Genomic DNA, 12,126 nt, shown 5'->3' on the forward strand with positions numbered 1-12,126 from the left:
CTGGCCTCTCCTTGGATCTCCTCTCAGGCCTCGGGGAACGACAGCGACAGACCAGGCCAAGCGGCACTGCTAGGATTGCCGAGGGAGCGAAGGAGCCCTGAGCCACCGGCCGCCAGGCGAATCTCGCGAGACCTCGGCCTCCCCGTCCAGCATGCCCCGCGCCGCCGCCGCTGCAGCCGCCGCCGCCGCCGCGCCGCGGCTTGAGGGCGGGAGGCTGGGGGAGGGTAGCGGAGCCGGCGCTGCCGCCATGTTGGGTCTGAGGCGGCTGCTGTAGGCGCCGACGGAGCAAGTGGGCGAGCAGAACGGCCACAGCGGCGTGGGATCTGCCTCTCTGCGAGCGGCCGGGAGCGGCGGCGGCGGCGGCGCCATGAGCGGGGGCACCCCTTACATCGGCAGCAAGATCAGCCTTATCTCCAAGGCGGAGATCCGCTACGAGGGCATCCTCTACACTATCGACACCGAGAACTCTACCGTAGCTCTCGCCAAAGGTATGCCGGGGCGGGCCTCGGGGTGGGAAGCCGGGCCGAGCGTTCGGGGCTGCGCCGAGCTCTCGGCTCGCGACCTCCTCGCTCCCTCCCCGCTCCACCGTCCTCCTTGGGGTGCCGCTCCCCTCCCTCCGTCCGGGCCCCGGCGTCGCGGGCCGGGCCGGGCCGAGCCGCGGCCTCCCCGGGGCTCTCAGGGTTCCGCCTTCGATCCGGTGACTAAGGACCCCGGCCGGGCCGGGCGGGGCAGCCCTGAAGTCCGAGAACGGGCCGAAGAACACGGAGATACGCGTCTTCCAACTCCGAAATTCGGTGGTTCTGTCTTCTTAACCACCAAACAAAGCCTGAGTATTCAAAGAATTTTTCCGCCCAGCCTGAGTTTAAAGCGCTGATTTGCTGATTTTCCAGCACCCATTTTCTCGCGTTTTTAATTTCAATTCGTTGCATATTCCTCAGGTGAACTTTAAGTAATGTGCCCAAAGTTTGGGTTTCTCCTGCGACGCAGACGGCCTCGAAATGCCATTGGTACCTGGAGCAGATCACATCCCACTTGTCTCCTGTGTGGTATTTACCTGTTAAACCGGAATCCTTCACCAAACCTGTTGTGCAACTATCTCTTTCAAATGTTTGCTGCTCTCCTTTCGGCCTTGTTTTTGGAAATCCGGTGGGAATAAGGGTGCCAGCTTTTTCCGGGTCCCTTGTTCCCAGGGCAGATCTAAGTGGTCAGTGGGCGCTGACCGACCCCGGTGGAGGCACTCTGGGTCCGAGAGTTCTGGGGTCGGGGAGGAAGGTGTCCACCCCAAAGTACGTACCATCGCCCAGTCTTGTGGGTTTTGTTTCCGTTCACAAGTCTGGGTTTTTGTTCCGCCAGGAAACCAGGAAGAAAATAAACTTTAGCTCCTGATCTTAAACCTCACAAGTTTTGGGAACATATAGGAGAGGGAAAGCAAGATAACTAAGGTCATTTTCGCAGCACATCTGGGAGAGTTATAGAAAGAATAGCATGGTAAGGAGAGAAGTCCGGCGATAGGAAGAAAATTTTCTAAATCTATTTTTAAGAAAAAGATTAGTCTTTGACCGATAGGAGAGTCATTTCGCGGTATCACGCAAGTATTTAAAGATACTTTTTGGATTACCTGGTACATCCTTTTTAAAACACTCTTGTTGGGACACATTTTCTATCTAGGTAGGGAGTCTTTAAATTATTTTCTCTTAATTTTCTTTTCTTTTCTTTCCTCTCCCACCCGTCCCTCCACCCACCCGCATGCATATTTAGCTGTATAATTTTTATGGTTTTGTGGAATTGTGAAAAGGGCCCTCTAAAGTTTTTGATGAGAGCCACATATAAGCTGAAAATAGTATTTCTCATTAAAGTGATTTAATAGTTTTTTTTTTTTTTTTTTAAAGCATTGTTTGGCCCAATCTGACTTTTAAGATTTCTTGCCAGGTTAGTGACTTATCAGTGAGTTGACTGTGGTACCTTTACTTCTTACAAAGAAAATAACCTAAGCATTTTTAAGATTTCTAATGTATTCGTCTTTTTAAAAACAAAAACCTATAAATACATTCTTTTGTGCAAGAACCTAAAAACATCTATATAGCAATGAAAAGGTTTTTTTAATCATTGATTTAATTTATGTCTGTTCTCATGGCTTTGATATGTAATCCCACGTACGTAATATATTCTTTTTTTCTAAAGAAATTTGAGTTGTTGATATAACAGAGGCTTGGGAATTGTGTTTGCAAAAATTGGAGTTACCAAATGTGGATATTATTCTACTTGGCAGTTTCTAATCTAAAACTGCTTTGTAACTGTGCAGTCAACAACCAGGCACTTATTTCAGATTTCAGAATTAGAAGTGGGATGTTTGGTGTTAAGATTTTAGAATTTATGTGATTTGCTGAGTAATCTGATATCTGAAATTCCACCTTTTTCAAAATTTGGATGAAGAGTGGCAGTCTACCCAACGAAACCAAAAGTATATTCATGGATTTTAGACTACAGTGTGTCTAGAATACAGTATGTATTTGGATTTAGAGATCCTTGCTAACTCTTTTTAAACTATGAATTGAGTTATCTCTAACATTCTTAGAATTCTATTTAGGACGTTAATCCTTTTCCCCTTTAGAGAGAGGTGTTTTTTTTTTCCCCTCAGTGTGAAATATAACCACACATGTTGTAAAGATATGTGGATAAAAATGAAATATTTTTAAACAAAGGTTCTTGTAACTACCACCCAGGGAAAGACTGGCTTTGCCAACGTCCCACAAGCCTCCCACTCCTGCATCTTCCCATCAACAACTGCTGCCTTCTTAAGCTAGATATAAATGTTATTCTGACATTGATCGTTTTATCACTTAAGTTACATCTCTGAATGATAAGAGTTTTGTCCCTGTTTGAACTTTATATAAATGGAATCATGTTGCATATATTTATTTTGACTTTTGTTGTGACAAAGGATTCCGTCATGCATGTAACTTGTTTATTTCTCCAGTTGCTTTGGATATTCTGAAGCTATTCAACTTGTTTACGGTTTTGGGCAATTATGAACAGTAACTTTGTGTTTGAGTTTACTGATACATGTTTATGTAAATTTCTTTATGCTCTGTACTTTGAATTGCTCTGTACTTTGAATTGCAGGATCCTGGGGAGTATGTCTTTATTAGATCATGAAAAACTGCTTTCCAAAGTAGTTGTTTACTAATTTTTATTTCAGTTATTAGTAAAGTATATGAGAGTTATAGTTGTTCCACATCTCTCACCAACAGTAATACTTGTAACTGCCACTTTCATCAGGTGTTTTAGTTCTGTCCAATCTGGTGGGTATGTATTTGTATGTGGTTTTAACCTTCATGATTACTAGTGAGGTAAACACCTTTTCATATCTTGGTCATTTGGATTTCATCTTCCATGAAGTGCCTTAGAAATTTTTTGCCCATTTTCCTGTTGAAATGCGTGCTGCTGTTGTTGTTTTTCTTGAGTTCAGTATCAGAATATGAATCCTTTGCTGGATATATCTGTTGCAAGTATCTTTTCTCATTTAATGGTTTCTTTTGATGTATAGAAGTTCTTCCTTCTATTGTAAATATGTTACCACTCTTTTCCATTGTGACTAATGTTTCTTGTCCTTTTTTTTTTTTTTTTTCTTTCAAAGGAGCTTTTCCCTACCCAAGGATCATGGACTTACTTTGATTATCTTATCAAAACTTTTCTGTTTTGCCTTTTCACATTTAGGCCTATGATGCCCCTGTAATTGATTTTGTGTATGTTGTGAGGTATTTAAATCTTTACATTTAGTAAGGAAGTCACTTGGCTTATATGGTCCAGATTATAATTTGGTTTCTTTACTTGGATATTACTTACAATTTAAATCCATCTGCAATTATAAAATACTCTTGATATTTTGGGCTAGCTCTGTTTGATGTAGTATATAATTAGGATGACCATATGGCCTGTTTTGCCCTGGTGGAAAGTCCTTGTTTGTGCCTGTTATTTTGGCGAAATTGTTAAAACATCCTTTTTCTCTCTTGAAAATCTTGCAGTTTGGATAATAAATTGTATGGTCCCACTGTATGTAGTCAAAAGCCCAATGCCAGAGATACTGTCAAATAGGTGTTATCTTTTATTTTCTGCTAGAGATTTCACAGACTAGCTTTAGTTCTATAAAAGTGAAATTGAGGTAAGTTTGATGAACTTTGATACATTGAAATCTTCTAAATCAATGTCAGGAAGTTTTAAGGGCAAGTAAGGAAGAATTTAATGTCAGTATAAGTATGTTAATAGATAATCTGGATTGTTGTTTGTTTCTTGAGGTCTTTATCATGGGTCTGAGTTTTTTTTCTTCTAGTACTGATCATGACCTACATGTAATCATCTTTGTTTATTTGCATGTATTTATTGTCTAAGCCCCTGGGATGAACAGATATTTATTAAATGAATGAATAAATGAAAATTATTTAGCATTTTAGTTTATTAATCTTATAGAAGTCTCTTGGGGATATCTCTAAGTGTTTGCAGTGGTATCACTTTAAAATTAAAATATATAAAGTATGTTCCCTCCACCAACAGTAAGAAATTTTGGAGAATGGGAATATAAGAGAATAAAATTTTTTTTTTTTGGCTGTGCTGGGTCTTTCTGTGCACAGGCTTTCTCTAGTTGCTGTGAACAGTACTGCATGGGCTTCTCATTGCAGTAGCTTCTCTTGTTTCAGACAACAGGCTCTAGGTGCATGGGCTTCAGTAGGTGCAGCTCACAGGCTCCAGAGCACAGGCTCAGTAGTTGTGGCATATGGGCTTGGTTGCTCTGTGACATGTAGAATCTTCCCAAACCAGGCAGATTCTTATCCAGTGTACCACCAGAGAAGTCCAGGATAAAATCTTAAGACATGCATGATATAAATGACATTGTTGGGCATACAGAGTTTTTCACCTTATGGCTCAAGCTTAATTATAATTTTCATTTAAAATTTAAAGAATAATCAATTCAGAATGTTTGAGGGAGCTGCAAAGTGATGATGTGCATCAGTAGTTTGTAGGATACTTCCAATTGTATATGTACTTGTATTTGTGAATATGACACCCAAACACATAATAGATCCTGGATACCAAGAGATTCCCCACAGAATGGAAACTTTGTAAAGGCAAGGGTTCTGTCTCATTCATTGCTCTGTCCTCAGCAGCTGGAATAGTGCCAGGCACAGAGCAGACCCTTGGTAATATTTGAATAAATGAAAGGAAACATAGCTTTTGAAGGTTTCTCATTGTGGGAATCTCAAAGTTGGAGGAAACTTACATATCCTATAAGCATTATGTATGTGGATTTTAAAAGTATTTAAGTAAAATAGACTCATTTCAGTTCAGTCACTCATTCGTGACTCTGCGACCCCATGGACTGCAGTATGCCAGTTACCTGTCCATCACCAGCTCCTGGTGCTTGCTCAGACTAATGTCCATTAAGTTGGTGATGCCATCCAACTGTCTCATCCTCTGTCGTCCCCTTCTCCTGCCTTCAATCTTTCCCAGAGTAAGGGTCTTTTCTAGTGAGTCAGTTCTTTGCATCAGGTGGCCAAAATAGACTAAATAGACAAAAGTGAGTAAAATTCTTATCTAACATGCATTTAGTTAACTGTACCTGGTTAATAAACCCTTAAAATGAAAATCATGTTGCCATTGAATTAGGAAAAGAGACTTTGTGAGGAAGAATGATTATATAAGCCGGCTGCTTTTAAAACAAACAGTTTGTTCTTAAAGAATCAAGTGATTGGTGGAGGAATATAAAAGTGGGTAAGTTGGTGGGTAAGTGGGTAATGGATTATATTGCCCATTGGCGTAGCTTACTCACCTCTTGATTGTTAATTATCCACATAGTCATAAACTCCAGAGAGAGTGGGAGAGCTTATGTTGGATGAAATGCCTGTGAAGTGCTTTATTGATTTCTTGCCTTCTCTCTGATTTGGGGATCTGAATCTAGCAATTCACAAAATCACTACTTAGGAACAGCAAAGGTCTAGTGAAACTTAATGCTGCAGTTTCTTTTGGTTGCCCTATTTAGTGAGATTGCCAGAACTTGGAGCCTTGGAAACAGTTTGTTGTTGTTGCATAGTCCTCAGAAGTTCTTGGTAATTCTGAGAGTCTCAGGTCAGGTGCCAGAAACTAACTGTACATTTTCCAGTAGAGTAAGAAAAGCCATGGCTTTCTTTTTCTTTCTTTCTTTCTTTTTTTTATATTTATTTCTTTTGTTTGGTTGCACCAGGATCTTCAGTCTTCTTTGCAGTCTGTGGGGTCTTTAGTTGTGGCATGTGGGATCTAGTTCCCTAACCAGGAGTCAAACCCAGGCCCCCTGCCTTGGGCGCTCAGGGAAACCAGTGGACCATCAGGAATGTCCCAAGACATGACTATCTGAATTGGAAGTAAAGAAAACAATATAAAGCCTGAGGAAAATAATAGTAGAAGAAGAGAAATAGTAAGAGTAAAGGGATCTTACCTGTGTGACACATAGCAAGAGTTTTGTATTTAACTCAGTGCCAAAGTAGTAATAGCAGTAACTGTAGATGGTTTAGCTTGAATTTATTACTCCATGATAGAAGGTGCTCTCTATAGGAGCAATTTACCTTTTATTTTCTCTGTGATACTTTAAAGTAGTACTTCAGTTAGCTATTTTAAAAACTGGATATCAATGAAGTAAAATTGATCAAGTGTGAGGTAGTCTGTGAAGTATTTTACTCACAAAGATTTATTCTAGTGTTGTGGAGTGTTTGTTTTTGGAAGCAAATGTGACCTAAAAGGCCAGTTGGAAAACTTAGTAGTGTCCTTGGACAAGTAATTTAATCTCAGCTTTAACTTCATATTTTAAGTAAGGATAGTAACGTGCATCTTTCAGAGTCATTCTCAGAATTAAATGAGATAATACCAGAAGTATTATAATAACTAGTTTGTTACAGTGCTTACTAGAGTAGCTTTCTCATTGTTATTTCCAACCACTATCTCCATCTTTGTCTAGGTAACCCATCTCCCAGAGAAGGCAATGGCAACCCACTCCAGTACTCTTGCCTGGAAAATCCCATGGACGGAGGAGCCTGGTGGGCTGCAGTCCATGGGGTCGCTAGGAGTTGGACACACCTGAGCGACTTCACTTTCACTTTTCACTTTCATGCATTGGAGAAGGAAATGGCAACCCACTCCTGTGTTCTTGCCTGGGGAATCCCAGGGACGGGGGAGCCTCGTGGGCTGCCGTCTGGGGTCGCACAGAGTTGGACACGACTGAAGCGACTTAGCAGCAGCAGCAGTAGCAGCAGCAACCTATCTCCATCAGTCATTCAGATCTACTGTAGCCTACAGTCTGTTGATCTTACTACCTTTCATTGACCCACACTCTCCTTATAACTTTACCCCCTGTTTTAATTCCATGAGGAGTTGTTACAGTCAGAACAGAGCTTATACTGTCAACCCTCTTCCCCCTCCCACTTTCTGTACAAACCTCACAGCCCTAATTATATCAGCACAGACATGCTGGCCAGTTTCACTGTACATTTATGTTCACTAAGCCCAGAAGTCATGGTTACTTCCCATATATTGTATGTCTTTAGTCCATTCATTCAGGTTTTGTACATGACCATTCCATTCCTTGTTTTCCTCAGACTTCTATCATCTCTTCCCCCATCTTCACTTTCAGCCTGTGAACCTTGCTTCTTCTTTATTTGAGAAGAGAATAGCAAACAAGAGAATTTTGCTCAACTCATCCCACATGTGCCCAGTAACCTGCATCTGTCCCAAACCTCTCCTTTTCTTTGTTTAGATAAACTGTTCTCTCCTAAGGTCACCCATGCATTTGTGCAGTAGGTTTCATCCCCTCTTCATGATTCAAGGACATTGCTCCAACAGCCTCTCCTGCATATTTAGTTTCTCCTTCTCTACCAGACCTTTCCTGTCTACTCACAGATACGCTGTTATTTCACCCATCTTAAAAACAGCAGCAGCAACAACAACAAAAACACTGCTATTCTTAACGCAGTTACTCTTTTCTATCTACTGCCCCCTCTCTCTCTTTCCCTTTACACCAAAACTCCTTGAAGAAGTTGTCTATATCGAGGTTGCCAGAGATTTCCATGTTGCCAAATTCAGTGGCTGGTCCTTATCCTCAGTCTACTTGACTGATCAGCAATATACTGCTCAGTCAATCTCGTCTGCTTGCCAAATTCAGTGGCTGGTCCTTATCCTCAGTCTACTTGACTGATCAGCAATATACTGCTCAGTCAATCTCGTCTGCTTCTAATGGTTTTTCACTTGATGTGATCCTAGTTTTCTCTTAGACCTCACTGTCTCCTTTGTGATTCTTCAACTCCTAACCCTCCCATTGTTGGAGGGTGCCAGGGCTTAGTTCACATCTTCACTCTCTTATTCTCTTTCTCTTTTTTCTTTTGTGTTGTTTACAGATTATTTCCTTGTTTTATCATGTGCACTCTTCTCTTGATTTCATTCTGAATTTCATGACTTCAGATGCTGTCTGTAGATTATTGTCTCCATCCTGCACCCCTCCTGCAGACTCCTAATTTGTGTATCCATCGGCTTCCTTAATATTTCCACCTGGAAGGATGTCTGCTAGGCACCTCCCATTCAATATGTCCCAAACCTGTTTCTTCATCTAGTCCTTTCCTTCTAATTGAACGACAATTTATTGTTTTAGTTGGTTAAGATAAAAAGATCTTTGAGTTATCCTTAAATTTCTCTCACGTACTGTGATTCTGATCTTGTCAACTAATTCCAAGATACATGCAGAATTTTACTTCTTACCACCTCTGCTACTTTACTACTTTGCATTATCTCTGTCCAGTCTATTCAGAGACATTCAGGGGTTCCTGTTTCTTGTTTACCATGTTGACTTCTTAGTTGGTTCTTTTCCCCTCAGTTTTGCATAAGTGCATCTTTGTCATTAAAAAAAAAGGTGGGATGTGTGGGTGGCAAATTTTCTTAGTGAATCTATGTTGTTCTTGATTGCTTGATGACTGGCTATATTATTATGAATTCAGATTGTTTTTTCATATGGACATTTTAAATTATTGGATTATTGTATTCTAACATTCTGGTGTTGCTGATACCAATTTGATTCTCACTTTTCTCTCTGGAAGTTCTTGGAGTTTCGAAATGTTGCCACACTGGAGTGTGTTTTTCCTGAGTGGTTTCACTGGGCCTTGTAAATCTGAAGACTCAAGTTTCTTTAACCTAGTAAATTTGCTGTCTTTGTCCAACTCTCAGATTAGTTTCTCTTTCACTCCTGTGTTTTTTGTTTTATTTTTTAACTCCTATTGGATAAAGTTATTTTTAATTAATTAATTTGCTTTTAAAAATATTTTTATATCTCTGTTGGTTATATCTTTGGGAGAGTAAAATACAAAACCAACCATAAGGAAGAATACCCAACAAAGCAGCTTAGAGGGTTGAGGCTAAATTTAGACTGCAAATTGGACATGCTTTTCCTTTTTCTTCCTGTTTATAAGTCTTAACTCAAACTACATGAGAAGGCATTTTTTTAAAACACATAAACCCATAAAAGAGAAAGTAGAATTGGAAAGGGGACAACAGCAACAAAATTTTGAAGGGTGAAAAAAAAGTTTTTGTCTTTTGAGTTTAAATGTCTTAGCAGAATTTAGCTGTAGACTAAGGAGGCAGTGGGTAAAGCCAAGAAGTGAACCCAAACTCCTAAAAGTCTCAGGAATTGACATCATCATATGCAGTGAAAACAAGGACTATAGTAATTGGGTGAAGATAGAGGTCAGAACTGGAAGATTAACTTGAAATTTGTTTCAACAGTGGTCAGATTTCCAAAGCCTCTTTTGCATTTCCCACATCTGGATGAATAGCTACTTTTCTTCGATCCTGGTACTCTGGTGAGGTTAAACTAGAGATTCTGGAGAAACCTCAGCACATTTAGGAGCAGAGGTACCTACCACACCAAAGACATCATGGAGCACAGGGAGCATAAGGGAAGCTTGCACATGCCTGGGGCTTATTACATCCATTCAGGAGAATTGCTGAGTACCTTTTACGACTACATGTTAAACACTGTGCTATATGCTAGGAAACCAAAGAGCCAGAGACAGGGTTCTTGAGGACCCAGCAGCTAAGGTAGGGCCTGACAGATAGTCACAGTTAGCCACAGGAAGAGGATGTCTAGGAAAAAGTCTCCAGTCCTAGGTCATGGGGAGTTTTGCAGTCTGTTGGGAAAGTGAACCAAAGTCACAAAGGAAAGAGAACCAACAGCTCTGGAAGGTCCCAGTGAAAATGTGTCAAATAACAGACTCCAGCCCCTCCCTCCCCTTTTATTTTTCTTCCCCTGCTACATTTATCTTAGTTTATTCAGTTTGTCATTTGAATAGCACAATAACAAGTCTGAGTTTTCTTGGTGGGTTGTAAAGTGAAAGTGAAAGTCGCTCAGGCGTGTCCAACTCTCTGTGACCCCATGGACTCTGCAGTCCATGGAATTCTCCAGGCCAGAATACTGGAGTGAGTAGCTGTTCCCTCCTCCAGGGAATCTTCCCAACCCAGGGATCAAACCCATGTCTCCTACATAGCAGGTGGATTCTTTACCAACTGAGCTATCAGGTGGATTGTAAGGATCCCTGGAAAGTTTTTAGCCAATGAAGTGATTTGTCAGAGTCCAGCTGTAGGATGTTTATGCTGACAGCATTGTGCAAAAATTGTGAGTGAGGGACAATTTGAGCTGACAGTATTGAATGACAGTACCTATAATGATTCCTATCCACCAAAATTAGGAAAGGAACAAGAGGGAATCACATTTATCCTTCTAGATGCTACTTGAGCATCCTCACCCCTTCAAAGCCTTCCCCAGTTACCCTAGTCAGAAACTATATTGCATCTTCTGTGTTTGCAGTTTATCTTCTGTTTTCTTTTTGTGCTTAGCAAACTTTTCTTATTTTTCACTGTAGACTATTTTTCAACATCTTTCCCTCCTTATGTCCTTTGTGCTTAACAAATTAACTGTTGATAATATGAAGGATTATTATTTCTGAAGTCTCCTTCGTCAGAAAATGTGTGGTTGAACTTGACGTTTTATAGGAAAGGACACTATGATAAATGAAGATGGTATGTATTGACATTTTATTCTCTCAGATTAGTATTAATAAGTAATAATAAGTATTAACAATAAGTATTTACTTTTGCTGTCCTATGCTTTACAGAACTGTTTCAGGATCTCTCCTGTTGCCATTTCAAAAAAGTCCTATTTTTGTGTTTTGCATTACCGCTGCTGCTGTTTTGTATCACCATCTAAATTATCAAAGTACCTTTTGGTTTTATAATTCTTTCTTCTTGGCACTCTTTCTAAATTCTTAGGCTAGTCATTATTTTCTTGTACTCAATCTGAAATGCTAATGGTTGAACAAAAAAAGGTATGTCTTGAGTAAATCTGCACATATTAATAATCCACTGGGAGGAAGCAAGTGAAGTTGCAGGGTCTCAAATCTATAATCATGGAAGGTGACATTGGACTGAAAGAAATGTAGAAGTCTTTCTTCCCCCAAAACTATGAGGAAGAGGGGAGAAAATGAGTGAAGATATGAAATGTATTAATGAAAAGGACAAGATTATTTGGAGTCATTTTAGTCAAAGAGGAGTTTACTTTCACTTTTAGAATTAAGTGATAAAGGAGTTGGTTTTAAGAATATGTTTGAAAAGGTAAGAGGAAAGTTATCTGGGCCATGAAGTCTGTTATCTTAGAGTCACCAGTGACTGGCATGTGACCCATGCCAGGAGATTGAGAATACTGCAGAGAGGTCAATAGTAAAGTCACTGTTGGGGAGGACAGGTCTGAAGTACGTACAAGAAAGGATTACAGAGGCTGGAGACAGATGGTTTTATTTAGCGCAGTATTAGACCCTAACAGAAAGTAGTGTGGATACAGGTGAAGAATGGACCAAAGCAGAGAGTACAAGGTGTGCCAAAAGTGGAGGTTTGCAGTTACAAGCTGTGACGTGATTTCAAAGAGCAGCCCTGTGAAATCTTATATTTTAAATCCCCCCCCCCAAAAAAATAAATAAATAAATAAATCTCCCCACCCAAGTTAAAAAAAAAAAAAACCCGGAGCCCACTTACCACTATCCTGCTCTCAGGGTCTGTGGGTACTGTGTT

The 12,126-nt window shown here is 40.4% G+C and overlaps 1 protein-coding gene across 9 annotated transcripts in view; it reads left to right on the forward strand.

Moving 5' to 3' along the window:
- The first annotated feature begins 226 nt into the window (after positions 1 to 226).
- Positions 227 to 12,126, forward strand: part of LSM14A (LSM14A mRNA processing body assembly factor) — a 53,916-nt gene continuing 42,016 nt past the window's right edge. For 8 of the 9 annotated variants that reach the window (XR_009491168.1, XR_003030189.2, XR_003030190.2 and 5 more), the window contains exon 1: positions 227 to 488. Coding sequence is in view for 6 of the 9 variants with exons in the window: in XM_005218991.5 (XP_005219048.2) it covers positions 368 to 488 (121 nt within the window). In the remaining 3 variants the exon portion in view is untranslated. 9 annotated transcript variants of the gene reach the window in all.

Source organism: Bos taurus, chromosome 18 (genome assembly GCF_002263795.3).
Source record: "Bos taurus isolate L1 Dominette 01449 registration number 42190680 breed Hereford chromosome 18, ARS-UCD2.0, whole genome shotgun sequence".
NCBI lineage: Eukaryota > Metazoa > Chordata > Mammalia > Artiodactyla > Bovidae > Bos > Bos taurus.